This window comes from Pygocentrus nattereri, chromosome 20, assembly GCF_015220715.1.
Source record: "Pygocentrus nattereri isolate fPygNat1 chromosome 20, fPygNat1.pri, whole genome shotgun sequence".
NCBI lineage: Eukaryota > Metazoa > Chordata > Actinopteri > Characiformes > Serrasalmidae > Pygocentrus > Pygocentrus nattereri.
In genome coordinates this window covers 11,507,812-11,525,397 of record NC_051230.1, presented here as the reverse complement: position 1 = coordinate 11,525,397, position 17,586 = coordinate 11,507,812, and the positions used below count along the sequence as shown (strand labels likewise).

The window sequence follows — 17,586 nt, the reverse complement described above, 5'->3', positions numbered from 1 at the left end:
ATAACGTTTTGGCTTACAATATATTTTAATCCATTTATTTTAATCCATTCATGGGGCACATGCAGGTGTTGAAAAAATTGTTATTTATGTCTACATTACCATCATCATCATTACAAATAAAAATATCAGAAGACACATTCACTGGAGGTTTTTGCACAGTAAATAAAATGCCTATGTTTATATTGTAGACATGGTCACCCCTAGTTCCTATTACCATCACTATAAAGTGAATCAGAGCCTGTACGTTTCTCTACAATGAACCACTCTGAATTATTTGACATATCAAGGGCTGAATTATTCTTAAGAAATAAAAAAAAATGGTTGTTGAATTGATTGAATTGGTTGTTCTTATAATACACCCAAAATAAGAGTTTCAGATTAAACAATTCAAGTGAGAGGTGAGGCTTGATTTGATTAAGAATCCACATGTTTGTTTTCTTTGGTACTATGGTTTGTTTCCCAGGTACTATGAAAAATCTTCACCAGCACCAGAGTTGAACGGCATCAATATTTTACATGTCCTGTTTTTTTTTTTCCCATTACTTTCACATCCATGAATGTCTTAATGATTTAATTATACAGAAATACTGTTACACCTGTTACTAATGCTGAAACTCCATCCTTAGATTTGGGGTCTGGAAAATAGAAGCTACTTTCACTAAGGACTTCAGTACAACTGCTACAGCAGAATTTGAGATCAAAGAATATGGTAAGAACCAGAGCCAAAAAGCTGATTGCTGAATTGTTCTTTAAAGAACCATTTTTGACAATGAGAAATTTAAGCCCGAAGAACATTTTGAAGTTTAAAAAACCTCTACATAATAAAGAACCTCTACATAATAAAGAACCTTTAAATAATCTAAAGATTCTACACCTGTGGTCACCAGCCCTAGTCCTGGACGTCTACGTTCCTGTGAAGTGTAGTTTCAGCCACAGTCTCCTCTACCTGCTCCAGCTAACTTCTTAATTTAGCGGCTGGATCTAGATTTTAATTGGTTGTAACCAAATTTGCAGGAAAGTAGGAGGAATTGGTAACCTCTACTCTATACCATTGAAAGTTTTTCTAAACATACTCCCAAACCATGAAGCTGACTTTTTGCAAAATTCTGAGGTCTCAGCTGCCTTAATTATTCTTGCAACATCTGTCAGGCTTTCAGTACAGGCTACCAGGTAGCATCTAAAATCTTCAGAAGTACAAAAGAAAATTTAGATGTACACAGAGGAGAACATTTTAAACATTTTATATTCAAAAAATAAACTGCTTTAGATGATGTTCAGTGCAGACGAACATGTTTGAGAACTGGCAGAATATGAATGTAGGACAAGTTAAATCACACAAAACAGATTCAAACCATCATATTTACATAATCACACCAGGACAAATTTTTAGCCCCACAATGTTACAGCAGTGGGTTTTTTCATGTTGAGCAAGAGGGAGGGTTTAGACATTTTCAGATGAGCTAATGCTAAAGGTAACACTGGAGCTAGTCAGAGCACTACTAGATGCTAAGGAGGAGTCATCATCTTTTAAATGAGGTCTTGCAGCAAACTTGTGAACAATGACAGGCATGTGTATCAATGCATTAAAAATGTATCTTTACAAACAATGGGTCTCGTTCATCAACAATTCAGAATAAGAAATTTCTTCTTACAACCCACTTATGCAGTTTTCACAAAGATTCTGATATTCACCAGTGTTTTCTTATTTGGGATTTGTTCTTGCTTAAGAACAGAATCTACACACACTCAAGAGCACAAAGGTGTGAAGAATTCTGCGGTTTAAGAATGCATCACGAATCTGGCGTAGACTTTTTCTTGTAACCTTTCTCAAGAACTAATTTAAGAAAATACTAAGAAGGTAGTGGTGAATGAGTGGTGAATAAAAATGTGAGTACTGTACAGACCTCTTTAATTTGATTAATGTTTCAAGGTAACTGTTAGCAGCTAAGTAAAGCCAGCTAGTTAGCTAATTGATCTGAACAGGAAGGAATGTTTAGACATCATTTTGACTGGCTGAGAGACGTGTCAAACATAAATTTGTCAATGGCTTATTCCAACTACCATGTAAAATTATGCATGCAGTATTTATAAATGATGATGGCTGAAACTCTGCTTTTCAGTGTTGCCCAGCATCTCAGTGCGCATCCAGCCAGAGGCTAACTTTGTCAGCTCTGTGAACTATGAGGAATTCAAATTGAAGATATTGGCCAAGTGGGTTTTACTGTTTCTACTGCATCACCTTTTATGACATTAGACAATTTCAGGGGGACATATCCTTTTTTTTGTATTACATTTAAAACATTTGTATGGTTTTATGTGCCAGAAACAGTCATAATGAATTACTACATTACCATTTTCCAACCCCTCTTTTCCCTTAGAATGAAATAAGCTGTTTTTGTTACTGAACTTGTATGACATATGTTAATGAGCTCTGTACTAATTGGATGCCATGGACAATGCCTTGTTTAAAAAGTCATCTAGAATGAAACATTCCTTATAATTTCAATGTGATGGGCAGAACAAAATTGCTATAAGCTAAATATATTTATAAACATGTGGGTTTTCATGAAATCACAAACAATGAAACAAAATTGGGCTAATTTCATAGCTTATTCCCTTATGTGTACTTAGCGAAATGGGGAGTGAACAGCATGTCTTGAAAGTGTAATAGGATAATAGTTAATAGTGTAATAGTAATAAAATATAATATATATTTTATTAAAAAACAGATTTCCATGATATGGGCCCTTTAAGCATCTTCATCACCTATGAAAGCCATGACATTGTACATAATCCATATGAAAAGATTAAAGATATACAAATAATTAAAACACTGAATCAGTTGGTTGTACGCTTTTATAGGTGTTGCTCAGATTAGCAGCAATTTGTGTTAATCTATGTTTATATGTGTGATATTTTGGTGTTTTTCTCTGCAGATATATCAGTGGAGCAGTAGTTGATTCAGCAGAGGTTTTCCTTAAGTTTGGATACATCCGTAACAATGCTGTGGTCATGATACCCTCAACCATAAGACGTTACACGGTAAAGTCAGTATTACCTTAAATGAAGTGCTTTTGTTGATAAATGAACATGAAAATTCCTTCTAAATCCTCTAGGTTAACTAGGTTATCTCCTCTCTCAGATGTACAATGGAGAACTGGATGTAGTATTGAATATTAAGAGAGCTCTTACCAAGATGAGTTCTGGGCCCCAGGATCTGAGGGGAATGAATGGCCATTTCCTCCATGTGCTTGTTTTACTGCAAGAGACAAGTGGTCAGTCTCAAAACCTGTTCATTTGAGTGTAAAAAGTACTGATATTTGGTATAATGAATTGCCATAGTGATTGTTGAAAGACATCTTACCATTCTACTCACTCCATCACAAAAAGATATCTTTGCTGATTGTTATGTATTAGTTAGAGTCCTGCAAGTGCAATCTCTCCCTTCATTGTTGTCAGGTGGTATTTCCCAGGAAGCAGTACTGTCCAATATAAAGATTGTTGATGCTCCATTTACCTTGAGTCTAATTGCGACTCCTGCTTTCATCAAGCCATCCTTACCATACACCATCAGAGTAAGTCATGTCTGTAGACCACTTTTAAGAAGCAATGTGTATTTAAGTATCAGTTCAATATTTGTCTTTTTACATATGACAACTCTTTCAATAAATTTGTTCTTTACATGAGACATGAACCAAGGGGATTTCTTAACTTACATTCTGAAATAAATTGAATTAATTTTAACTGTGTTTTATGCTGATTTTACAAAGTCTGTACACTAATGAAAATGTGACATCTTTTTTGAGTAGGTTTTGGTGAAGGACCCACTAGGTGAACCAATGAGAGGAGTACCAGTGAAGGCAAGGGGAACTTTAACTAACACTAATCAAGAACAGGAGCCACTCAGATTCCTTGGACACCTGGACGAAATCAAGCATACATCTCAGCAAGATGGTGTCACATACTTCATTTGCAACATTCCAAGTAATGCAGCAAAAGCTGAATTCACTGTAAGTAAAAATGGCACACACTTTTTCACTGTTTTATAAAGCACTCTCAAGGAAAATTAATAACAAAACCTAATGGCAGTCCTGCAGATGTACCCTTCTATGAACCGTAGTTTCAGACAAATTCAGCTACAGCTGCTCCAGAAAAGGCTGGAACTAAATTCTGCAGGAAGTCAAGAGAAGGATTGGTGACCACTGGTCTTCTGGCATTTCATGACAGATCTTTTTAATAAAAGGTCTAAGCACAAAATGTAGGACATAGTCATGATATGGTGCTTGTACCCCTTTGATTACCACTTACAGCTACATTTGTTCACTAAGATCAGACCTGAAAATCAAATCAAAAAGGACCTATTTACCTTGTTAGTTCATGTACTTGGTCATAAGACAAGATTAATGTTTTTTATAGTGTTCCATCAAAATATAAGGAGTTTTGCACACCTCTAAACATCTTCTGACTTTTGGCTATGTACCAATGGGCAAGGGAAAAATGATCAAGGACTCTTAACACGAATATTCTTGTTATAAGACTTGCATCTGGAATTCTATAGATTTGTAAGAACCCTTTTATGAAGAACCATTTTTAAAAATCTGTTGCTTTAATAAAGAAATAGATTGAAGTGCTGTTGTCGTGCCCATTGGGAGTGCTGAATTATTTTGTGTTTCAGTTTGAGACTGATGATCAGCGGTACCCTCCTGACAGCCAGGCTCACTTTCAACTTAAAACTGTTGTTTACCACTCTGAAAATCAACGCTATCTGTATATTGATTTACCCTCCGACTTGTCATCATTTGAAGTGGGTGACTACGCAAATATCAAGATTCATTTTTCTTATCGTGATTATCTCCCGCTGAAGACCTTCAGTTATCAGGTAATGAACACTAGGGTGAACACTCTTCATAATAGCTGTGTACTAGCTTGTTCATTTTGTTTATACATTCAAGTGCTTATTCATTCTTGCCATAGATCATCTCAAAGGGGAAAGTGGTAAAGTTTGAGACAGTGCAGCGTGTAAGTGAGAAGTCCCAGAACATCAATTTCAAGGTTACTGCTAACATGGTGCCATCTGCCCGCCTGCTGGTCTATTACATCCTGTCTGGAGAGCAGAGATCTGAACTGGTGGCGGACTCCGTCTGGCTCGACATCAAGGCGAAATGTGTCAACGGTTTAGATGTAATATAAAACACTCACTGGCTTATATATCATACTTTTATTAGCATTTGCACTATATATTTCATTCTCACTCATTGTGAATGTTGATTCTCTCTTAAAAATGAAGTCGCCTAAAAGGTTCTTTGGAGCAATGCTATAGAAGAACTACTTTTGATTCACTAAAGAACCTTTCACTTGATGGTTCTTTGAAGAACCTTTCTATGAGATATGTCTCATAAGGGTCTAATAATTTTTTGTACATGACCACTATGGATGTTTTTGATAGTGCTTTTAAAACTGATATAAGCCAAACAGGTGCTTTTCTGTATCCCATTTAAAAAAGCACCCAGAGCTGAAACACTGCTTAGAACCTTAATATCAATTGGGAAGTAAATGGTACATTTTAAGGTTTAGCAATCTTTACACATTACTTCAATCATCTTTACTTAAAAAAACAAAGGGAATTTGTTTTTCCGTTATATGGGCCCTTTAAAGAATCTGCATAATGTAAAGGTTCTAAACCAGCTTTAAAGTTTTTATTAGTGGCAAACCTTAGACTTTTATTTTTAAGACTGTATGTCTCAGCTTACTAGTTATCTATTGTTTCTTGATGTACTTGGATCTAATGTTAAATTCGTAAGGGATATTATATTTATAATAAATGTCTGAACCATCTTCCACTTGACAGCATTTAGTTTATTGTATTGCCACTTCTTGACCATTTTTCCTTTCCTCTTAGGTGAGTCTGGTATCCACAAATATGTACTACAAACCTAAAGACACGTTCCAGCTGTCAGTAATGACTAAGAGTGATAGTCAAAGGTCCCTTGTGGCACTGTCAGCTGTAGACATGGCCCTGTATGACCTGCGAGCCAACCATAAAAACCCAATGACCAAGGTCAATAGGTTCTATCCTTCTATTCTTTTTCAGTCTCCAAGTCAGCTTTTGTTATCCTAACAATGATCATAACAATATAATGCTAATAATGTCTGTGATCTTAAATTGTGATGATAAATTTTGTATTCATTGTGCTTATCTCAATCTTACAGGTGTTGCGACTCATCGAACATAGTGACCTGGGCTGTGGAGGAGGAGGAGGCCGAAACAACATAGATGTCTTCTACCGCACTGGTCTGACTTTCCTCACCAATGCAAACGTCAAGTCCTCCACTGCGGGTAAATAATGTCTTATGGCATGTCAACAGTCAACAGTTTATTGGGTCATCATGTCTGATGGAGGCCAGTTGCATTGTCCCCAAGAAATAAATGTCACATATGTCACATTCTGTCATAACCTTGTCTTGTCCTCCATTTGAGCAAAGAGAAATGTAATACTTTCTAAGATTGATGTTGAACAGATTTGGCCTTATCTTCCAGATGAGGCCTGCACAGCTGTGGTCAGACCAAAGCGCTCCACTATTCACCCCAAGGAGCTGCTGGAAGAATTAGGTGAGTTTAGAATGATGTTATAGAATGGCTGAAATTAAATGGATGGACGGTAAATGATAAAATGACCATCAGTGGTGTAAATACTTGAGTGACAGATGACCTCTCTGGTGAAAATGTGTAATTGCATGCATCACGCAGAAGAACAATGGGGTTGTACTTAGTGGAAGATCTAGAAAATTTTGCTGGGGTGGGAGTCACCAAATCACCGATAGTGAAACCACTCTCCCCTTAAACTCAAAGCAGGACAGATACTCATAATGTGAATGGATGAACAGGGATGGAGGGGAGAGATGGGAATGGGGGAGAGAGGGGTTGGCAGTTGTTCCACCAACCAAAGGCACAAACATTAAATCCACAGCATGGTGGAAAGATGTTTTGTGCATCCTTTACCTAAGCATTGAGTCTATAATATGCTGATGTTCTTTAACCTCATCTTTTATTACCTCACCTTTTATCATCAATTCGCACCAAATAAAGACAAGCTGAGCCTCAACTGTAAAGTAATTTCTAATCACCATATAATAATCATTTTCATGCCGGTGGCAGCTCAAAGTGCTTTACAGTCAGGTGATAAGACAGTTATAGAAGAGATCATTAGTGTTTAACTAGTATCAGAAGAAAATGAAGAAGATTAAAAAACAAGATAAACACCATGAGACATTCAGTTTTAATTCAATTCTAATTTAAAGAGATGCATTTTTAGGAACACAAACAGAAAGACACTCTGTGATGTAAACAGGTGCTAGGTTGTTTTGAGCTCTAAAGACTAGTAGCAGAACCTTACAATCTATCCTGAATGATACAGGCAGCCAGTGCAGTTCTTTCAAAACGGGAGTGATGTGATCTCTCTTTTTGTTTTTGTTAGGATTTGCATTTTGTACGAGTTGTAAGGGATGTATAGTTTTCTTAGGAAGTCCAGTAAAAAGAGCATTACAGTAGTCAAGTTTGCTTGTAACAAATGCATGAACAAGTTTCTCTGCGTTGCTCTGAGATAGAAAAGGCTGAACTTTAGTGATATTTCTTAAACAATAAAAATCTACTTTAGTGACCATGTTAACATGCGAGTTAAAACAGAGCTCAGAGTCTAAGATCACAGCCAGGTTTTGTACTTCAGGTTTGGTATATGAAGCTAAAGAATGCAGTTTCTCAAAAATAATTTTTCTTTGAGTTTCTGTACCAATGATCAGTAATTCAGTTTTTTCATGATTTAATTGTAGAAAATTTTGTGATATCCACTGAGAAATATCTGACACACAGCTGGTTAGTCTGTCTACAGAGTCTGGATCTTCAGAAGGTGTATTCCTAATGTATACCTAGTGTCATCAGCATAGCTATGAAAATAGGTAGCATGTACAAAGAGAAAAGCAAAGGCCCTAAGATTGAACCCTGGGGGACTCCAAAAGAAACAGCAAGTCTTTTTTGATGAATGATTGCCAAGTGAAACCATGAACTGCCTGTTACTTAAATCTGATTAAACCATTCTAAAGCTGCGCCCGAGAGACATTCAAGATGCTGTAGTAAAATCTTGTGGTCAACGGTATCAAAGGCTGCACTAAGATCTAATAAAACCAAATCAGAAGGATTTTCTGCATCAGCGCTGAGCCTGAGGTCATTCATCATGCGAGTCAATGCTGTCTCTGTACTATGGTTGGAATGAATGTTTGATATTAGATATGTATTTGTTAGAAAATAACTTTTTCTAAGACTTTTTTAAAAAGTTTTGAAAATGGTCTAAAATTATTTAATATGGAAGGATCCATGCTACTCTTTTTTTAGTAGAGGCTTCACCAGGGCAGTTTTAAAAGCATCTGGAAAAACACCTGTTGACAGAGAATAATTTACAATAGTTAAAACATCATTTTGCACACAATCAAAAACCAACTTAAGGAACAAAAGAGGAACAGGGTCAACAGCACATGTGGATGAACTTAGTTTGTTTAAAATAGTTAAAATAGTAAAATATTTGTGTGCTCCTGTGTGCTAGTTGATAACAGAAAAAGAAGTCATTACTGATGTAGGCGGCTCATCAGGAACATTATAGGAGCTTGTTTGAGTCTGCTGAGCTACATCCTTTGGTATCAGGTCTATTTTACTTTTGAAATGAATTGCGAACTCTTCACAGACTTTAGAAGATAAATCATTATTAAAAACACTAGAAGACAAGTTAGGGTTAATTCGTTGGTCTAGGGTGGAAAAAAGGATTTTGGTATTATCTTTGTGTCTATTGATTACACTGGAGAGATATGACTGTCTGCATATTTTCATAGCATTATTATAGATTGAGATCTGCTCTTTGAGAATAGCATAATGTACCTGCAGTTTAGTTTTCCTCCATAAGCGCACTGATTTACAACAATCTCTCTTAAGTTGGCGTATTTCCGCATTCATCCATGGATATTTAGGACTGTGCGAGATTTTCTTCCTTTTTATTGGAGCGAGAAGTTCAAGGCTTTCCCGTAATCTAGCACTTAGATTGGAGGCTAGATCATTACAGGAGTATCTGTATTCGTTGAACTATTATAAACAGTTTTTAACTTCTCCACTGTTTCTGAGTCAATGTAATGTTTGTTAAAGTAACTTTCAAGTACTTTCCTCATTACTTGTAAATTGATTTGAAAGAAAGTACAGACGTGATCTGATGATGAATACATCTGAGATTTAAAACACCTTTGTGTTTAAACCTTTAGTAATGACCAGATCCAGGATGTGGCCTAGCTTATGGGTAGAGCTGCCCACGTGCTGCTTCAAATCAAATGTCTCTAAAAGTCTAAGGAATTCTAATTACTATCTGAAGGACTATCTATATGTAATTTAAAGTCTCCAGACAGAAGAACCTTATTGTAGTTTATGGATGCTACTGATAATAATTCCACAATTTCTGACATAAATTTACTATTTTGCCTTGGAGGTCTGTATATTACAATTATTAACACAGGCATATCATTAAAAAGGTTGATTGCAACATACTCAAAAGACATGAATTCACCAATAGATGTACTTTTGCAGATAAAGTCATTATTATAAATGCAGGCCACTCATTCTCCTCGTCTGCCCTGTCTTACTGTATGCATAAATCTGTACTTTTCAGGAGCAGTTTCAAACAGAGTTGCTGTGCCATTATCACTAAGCCATGTTAAAAGATGTTAATATATATATATATATATATATATATATATATATAAAACATGGGGCCTATATAACCTGCATTTATTAATATGGTTTCTAGACAATACCTAACCTGTTAGACTGACTCTCAGATTGTTTTAGCAAAGTGCTTTGAAAAAATGAAAGTGCTCTGAAAAAGATGCATAATTTACTGCTTAATAACATGGCAATTACCAGACAGTTTATTGGCAGTTATCGGCTGGTTAAACTTAAGTTATTAGCTTGATAAGGCTTCATGAGTGCATAATAATGGACAACTAAAATGTTATGCAAAAGATTATGATGCTAGTTCTTGCTTAATAAAGTAGTATGGAGCAGCCAGTTAATTACCAGCTACTGGCTTGACTAGGCTTTACAAAGAGCACTGTAAGGGCATTATAAGGACCCTGTTGCTGATTGGTTGAGTTATAGCACATTGTAAATAATTTTTACTGCAACATCCAAACAAGTTTGCATTACCCTAAAATAAAGCTGTGCTAATGCATCTTTGTTGTTAAGTTTATCTGTTAAATAGTTTGTTTTGCTTTTATGTACTTGAGGATGTTTAAATGTAAACACTTTTTGACTTTCCCCTCAAATGTACTTTGGTTCTATATTTACACTTTTAACTGAGTAAGTAGCCATTTTCAAACAAATATAGTTTCTCTGTTGGACATTACTTACAATCGTATGTTTTTGGCACTCCTGGTCCAATGACATGTTCTGTTGATTTTCTAAGTGAAGTTATATTAACACATCCTCTACAGTGAACACACTTCTGGACAATTTAATGCACAATTTCTGTTAATATACTGATTTTAAAATATTGTGGCCTGTGCAAAAGATTTGACACATTTCATATGTTTTATTTTTATGAGAGGAATATAAAATCCTTTTAAAAATGCATATGTAAGTGTTTTTCTTGCAGAGGATGTGTAACATTCCCTTAGAAAAATCAACAAAACAAGTACGTTGATGTAACTTTTGCATACAACTGTGTATCTCAGCTAAGACACAGCTGGATATTGGTGGCAGCAGTCAAGTGGTGATAAAGTCATTGTTGGATATAGGTTGGAAAGTCATATTTTGTCTGTAGCTCACATGTAACTTTCTGTTATTGCATTAAGCAGAAGTTGAAGATGATACTGATGAAACTGCACTCCGAAGTAAGCGCTCTACTACACCTCTGAATGATCAGTTTGAGGAGAAAGGTAAGAGGTTACTGAAGTGTTATAGCTACTGGTTTCTTTATGGAAATCTGGTTTCTATCTGATTAACATTATTAGTACTGTTTAAGTTTCACTTTGGTTTTAACAAAACCAATGAGGTTTGTGATCAATGCAAACTAATATTTAAGTGTAGAGTAGCATTTCTCTGTAAGAATGGGTTCATTAACTTTATTAAAAGATACATATTTGATACAGTGATACCATCACAGAAAAATGTTCTAATATTGAATTTTCTCACTAATGCTTAGCACTACTTATTTCAGTGAGATTTTGTTGCTGTTTCACAACAGAATTAACAGTTTCTGTGTCCTGCAGCCAAGCAATACGGGATTTATAAGTCATGCTGCCTGGCTGGAACTGAAAGTAGCTCACATCTGGAGTCCTGTTTGGATCGCACCAAGCGATTAACAATCCAGGACAGAAAGTGTAAGAAGGTGTTCTATGACTGCTGTGGCTTCGCCAAAGAGCTTCAGGCAAAAACTGAAGAGATCATCCTTTCAAGTATGTTCTTGAGTACAGTCATACAATAAGAGCATCATAATGTCCCTGCTGACTTTTAGCATGTTTTAATTTTTAGTGTAGTGGAGAATAAAGCTGCCCACAGCTGTGCTAATTCATCTTCATTTTCACTCTTAATTGTATCAGCTAGTTGCTTTAATGTACTTGAGGATGTTTACATGATAATACTTTTTGACTTTACGCTCAAATATATTTTTGGTCCCAAAAATCACACTTTTAACGGAGTAAGCAGCCGTTTTTCACAGAAATATAATTTCTCTGTTGAAATATAGATTCCAATATAGTCTAAATGAAAATACATTAACATATCCTCTACATAGAACACACATCTGCACATTTTCAATTGCACAGTTACTGTTCCTTGACTGAATTATTTCACTGAATTTATTCACTAAATTGACTAAAAATGTATTTTGTGCAAAGGGTATGGCACCTTTTATGTTTTACATTTTTTTCAATAGTTTAACCTTATTATAGAAAGTCTTATTATACAGTAACTACAGGGACTTTAGTGCAAACTGGCTGAGGTTATAGAAGTGTGTAATAAAACTTGGTGGTGCCTGGACATTGAAGTGGGTTAAACTCAGAAAACAAATATAAGTGAATAAATATAAAAATATGCAGAAAATTGATTTAAATCTGTTCTCTGTATGTGAGGTGTTAACTTATTTTTACTTAGAAGATCAACAAAATCAGACGTGTCCAAACATTTGGATACGACTGTGTGTCTCAGCTAAGATATATCTGGAAATTGGTGGTAGCTGTCAGTTGATGACGGTGTCATCTACCCACATCCATGTTGTGGATGGATGTGGGTAGGTACATTACGTCAGTAGCTCATTCAACTTAGCAAAACTGTTTTATTGCATTAAGCAGGACATACAGAAAAACCTCATGAAACTGCAGTCAGGAAGAAGCGCTCTACTACACCTGTGAATGACGAGTTTGAGGTAAAAGGTGAGTAGTTACTGATATGTTACTGTTGAATCATGTACACACGTGGACAAAATTGTTGGTACCCCTCGATTAATGAAAGAAAAACCCACAATAGTAACAAGAATAACTTTAATTTGACATAAGTGATAATAAATAAAAATTCTGTGAAAATGAACAAATGAAAGTCAGATATTGCTTTTCAACCATGCTTCAACAGAATTATTTAAAAAAATAAACTCATGAAATAGGGCTGGACAGAAATGATGGTACCCTTAATTTAATATTTTGTTGCACAACCTTTTGAGGCAATCACTGCAATCAAACGATTCCTGTATCTGTCAGTGAGACTTCTGCACCTCTCAGCAGGTATTTTGGCCCACTCCTCATGAGCAAACTGCTCCAGTTGTCTCAGGTTTGAAGGGTGCCTTTTCCAGACGGCATGTTTCAGCTCCTTCCAAAGATGCTCAATAGGATTTAGGTCAGGGCTCATAGAAGGCCACTTCAGAATAGTCCAGTGTTTTCCTCTTAGCCATTCTTGGGTGTTTTTAGATGTGTGTTTTGGGTCATTGTCCTGTTGCAAGACCCATGACCTGCGACTGAGACCAAGCTTTCTGACACTAGGCAGCACATTTTTCTCTAGAATTCCTTGATAGTCTTGAGATTTCATTGTACCCTGCACAGATTCAAGACACCCTGTGCCAGATGCAGCAAAGCAGCCCCAGAACATAACAGAGCCTCCTCCATGTTTCACAGTAGGGACAGTGTTCTTTTCTTGATATGCTTCATTTTCCCGTCTATGAACATAGAGCTGATGTGCCTTGCCAAAAAGTTCCATTTTTGTCTCATCTGTCCATAGGACATTCTCCCAGAAGCTTTGTGGCTTGTCAACATGTAGTTTGGCAAATTCCAGTCTGGCCTTTTTATGTTTTGTTTTCAACAATGGTGTCCTCCTTGGTCATCTCCTATTAAGTCCACTTTGGCTCAAACATCGACGGATGGTACGATCTGACACTGATGTTCCTTGAGCTTGAAGTTCACCTTTAATCTCTTTAGAAGTTGTTCTTGGCTCTTTTGTTACCATTCGTATTATCCGTCTTTTTGATTTGTCATCAATTTTCCTCCTGCGTCCACGTCCAGGGAGGTTGGCTACAGTCCCATGGATCTTAAATTTCTGAATAATATATGCAACTGTAGTCACAGGAACATCAAGCTGCTTGGAGATGGTCTTATAACCTTTACCTTTAACATGCTTGTCTATAATTTTCTTTCTAATGTCCTGAGACAACTCTTTCCTTTGCTTCCTCTGGTCCATATTGAGTGTGGTACACACCTTGTCACCAAACAGTACAGTGACTACCTGTAGCCCTATATATAGGCCCACTGACTGATTACAAGATTGTAGACACCTGTGATGCTAATTAGTGAACACACCTTGATTTAACATGTCCGTTTGGTCACATTTTTCAGGGGTACCATCATTTCTGTCCAGGCCTGTTTCATGAGTTTATTTTTTAAAATAATTCTGTTGAAGTATGTTTGAAAAGCAATGTCTGACTTTCATTTGTTCATTTTCATAGAATTTTTATTTATTATTACTTTTGTCAAATTAAAGTTATTTTTGTTACTATTGTGGGTTTTTCTTTCATTAATCGAGGGGTACCAACAATTTTGTCCACGTGTGTATCAATACATTAATAGTGGAGTACCATAATTTCTGTCACATTACATTACTGATTTTTACTTTTACAGATATGGATAGATAACAAAAATGAACTTCATTCATTACAGTGTTTGTCATTTGCTGGGTACTTTTCTTTTTTTGAAGAACTGTTTAAAATCCACAAAAATTGAATAAACAGTGAGTTTCCTTTTTAGATGTCTTGTCTCTGTTTGGTTAATACTGACAGTATACTGTATAATACTTCCTTTGGTGTAAACAAAACATAAAAGTTTTGTAATCAGTACAATCTATTTCAGGTTTTGAGACAATATTTTAGAATTATTTTTGGAATAGCAGTTCTCAGGAAGAATGAGTTCATTAGCTTTATTAATACATAATTTAGTGTTATCTGAGATTGTGATACATTTGGAAATGCTGTGATGTGTACATTAACAGTTTCTGTGTCCTGCAGCCAACCAATACGGGATGTATAAGTTATGGTGCCTGGCTGGAACTGAAAGAATCCCAATTCTAGAGTCCTGTGCGGATCGCACCAAGCGATTATCAACCCAGGACAAAAGGTGTAAGAAGGTGTTCTATGACTGCTGTAACTTTGCCAGAGATGTTTGGACAAAAGCTGCTGAGAAGATCGTCCTTAGTCGTTCAGGTATGTTTTAATATTTGATTGCAGTCATGACAAAAGTATACTTTTTCAACAACTCAATCTCCTGCCAAGAAAAAAAAACTAAAAGATTTAGTCAAAAGGCAAACTGTAACTGATGTCTCTTGAGTGCAGAAGTGGAGTTCCTGCTAAATGAGAAGATAGTGGAGGTTCGCAGCTACTTTCCAGAGAGCTGGTTGTGGGAGGAATATGAAATTGACAGGTAAAAATATTTCTATAACCTTTATAACATCTTCTTTAACCCCTTACTACTTCTCAAATTATTTATAGTCTTATATACTGCCTATCAAAACTCAAAAATGAGTTGTTTTTATTACAGCTGAACATGCTATTAAAGACTTGTGGAAAAATGTTACTACAGGTATAAAATAATGACAATACAAGCTTAGGTGTAATGATAAAGAAAACATGAAAGTTGCGTACTGTGTATATACAACCTCAGGAACTGCTGTGCTCACGTATGTTATAATCTGACCGCATATACTCACAGATCACAGCATGTTAAATAATCTCTGCACCTTATTCTCGCTACCTCATGCTCAGAAATGAGTGCTGTGTGGGAACTGCACTGTCCTGTCTCTTTACTATGTCTAGTGTCTTTTTAGTTTATTGTATTGTTTCTAGTTAAAAGTTTTTAAGTTATTTTGTTCCTTGTTGCACCATGTTGTTCCTGGAGGAACATAATTTCACTCCACTGTGTACTTGTACATAGATGGAAAGACAATAAAAGCCTCTTGACTATAAAAATATACCACATGCATTTTAAACATTATTGTTTTGATATATTTAAATCACATTCATTTTTTTTTATATGTGGCTTCAATAATAGTTTGTAAAACAAAACTATTAAATCATTATTTGAAGTTATTTCAGGACGTCATACCAAGGAAGACACTTTTTTGAAGTGTTAGTACATAACTGCGGAATGTTAATAAATCCTTTAGGTAATTTAGATAAGGCAGGTGCTCATAATTGAAAAGTAAATGTTATTAATAGTGAATAAACGCCATTATATGCAATAGTTTGAACACTTCTGATCATATTAGGTTTTGTGGATTTTCTAGGTAGAAAAAAAACAAATCTTCCATAGGGATCAAGCTTAAATCTGACTTTCTGCAAACTTTTAATGCACAATTTCTATGTATTTGCAGAGTTTAACATTTTGGGGAAAAAAAAAACAAATAATAAAATGCAAAAAGTAAATTGTGCCTAACGTTTGCACAGGCCAGATTTTAGATTTTATTTTTCCTCAATATGTTAAATTCAGAAAATGTACAGCAATTCTGCTTTAACATGTGCAGAAGTGTGGTCTCTATAGAGGATGTGTTAACTCATATTCACTTAGAAAATCAACAAAACATGTAATTTGACCAGGGACTCCAATATGCTTGCATACAATTATATATGTAAAGTTATTAATATCTTAGAAGAATACAGCTTTGGTTGCTGACTCTTTGGTGTACTCCAGCCAAGAAAACCTGAATTAACTTCATGAAGGACTCATTAACCTATATCTCTAGAGTCTGTGGGCCTGTCTGGTCCTGTTGTGGATTTCCATTCAAAAGTTCAAGCAAAATCTTCATTTTTATTCATGCAATATTTCAATGCTGGACACAAATTAGGAAAAAGTTTGTAAGAAATAAAATTAGACCCTTTTAAGAAAATACATTTGCAAGAAAATGCCTACAAAATTATGTTATGGTGGTTATGGTGTAACTTTTTGATAGAAATTGATAGAGGAATCTTACATAAAACTTTTGCAAATATAATTTTGAAAACTCACTATAAGATTGCATATCAAAGATGAGATATTGCACAGTCATCAATCAGTCATCAGGTTTTTCAATAAATAAACCTGTTATAGGATTTTACTATTATTATTTAATGATTTAGTGAACCAGTTTGAAGTGAAATATTATTCTTAGTTTTGCAATTACACCCAGTAAATATTTCAGCTCAGTTCAGTCATTCTGTAAGCAGTTAAACTCATGCAATATACAACCCCAATTCCAATGAAGTTGGGACGTTGTGTAAAACATAAAGAAAAACAGATTACGATTATGATTTGCAAATCCTTTACAACCTATATTCAATTGAATACACTACAAAAACAAAATATTTAATGTTCAAACGCATAAACTTTATTGTTTTTTTGCAAATATTCACTCATTTTGAATTTGATGACTGCAACACGTTCCAAAGAAGTTGCATGTTTACCACTGTGTTACATCACCTTTCCTTTTAACAATACTAAAAGCGTTTGGGAACTGAGGACACTAATTGTTGAAGCTTTGTAGGTGGAATTCTTTCCCATTCTTGCTTGATGTACAACTTCAGTTGCTCAACAGTCCGGGGTCTCTGTTGTCGTATTTTGAGCTTCATAATATGCCACAATGGCTGTTGTAACACGTGCAGAATGTGGCTCGGCAGTATCTTGCTCACATAAGCAGGGATGTCCCTGAAAAAGACATTGCTTGGATGGCAGCATATGTTGCTCCAAAACCTGTATGTACCTTTCAGCATTAATGGGGCCTTCACAGATGTGCAAGTTACCCATGCCACAAGCACTAACACACCCCCATAGCATCAGAGAGGCTGGCTTTTGAACTTTGCGCTTATAACAATCCGGACAGTCCTTTTCCTCTTTGGTTTGGAGGACATGATGTCCATGATTTCCAATAACAATTTGAAATGTGGACTCGTCAGACCACAGGACACTTTTCCACTCTGCGTCAGTCCATCTCAGACAAGCTCGGGCCCAAAGATGTCGGCTGCATTTCTGGGTGTGGTTGATATATGGCTTTCG

At 35.7% G+C, this 17,586-nt stretch overlaps 1 protein-coding gene across 1 annotated transcript in view; it reads left to right on the top strand.

Moving 5' to 3' along the window:
• Window positions 1-17,586, top strand: part of c5 (complement component 5) — a 42,681-nt gene that overhangs the window by 3,887 nt on the left and 21,208 nt on the right. Inside the window, exons 6-21 of the mRNA XM_037531934.1 lie at window positions 627-709; window positions 2,121-2,211; window positions 2,937-3,042; window positions 3,143-3,275; window positions 3,460-3,575; window positions 3,810-4,010; window positions 4,676-4,879; window positions 4,975-5,181; window positions 5,900-6,058; window positions 6,211-6,337; window positions 6,539-6,610; window positions 10,885-10,965; window positions 11,299-11,484; window positions 12,379-12,459; window positions 14,571-14,765; window positions 14,895-14,982. Of these exons, the coding sequence (XP_037387831.1) occupies window positions 627-709; window positions 2,121-2,211; window positions 2,937-3,042; window positions 3,143-3,275; window positions 3,460-3,575; window positions 3,810-4,010; window positions 4,676-4,879; window positions 4,975-5,181; window positions 5,900-6,058; window positions 6,211-6,337; window positions 6,539-6,610; window positions 10,885-10,965; window positions 11,299-11,484; window positions 12,379-12,459; window positions 14,571-14,765; window positions 14,895-14,982 (2,130 nt within the window). The remainder of the gene's footprint in view (window positions 1-626; window positions 710-2,120; window positions 2,212-2,936; window positions 3,043-3,142; window positions 3,276-3,459; window positions 3,576-3,809; window positions 4,011-4,675; window positions 4,880-4,974; window positions 5,182-5,899; window positions 6,059-6,210; window positions 6,338-6,538; window positions 6,611-10,884; window positions 10,966-11,298; window positions 11,485-12,378; window positions 12,460-14,570; window positions 14,766-14,894; window positions 14,983-17,586) is intronic.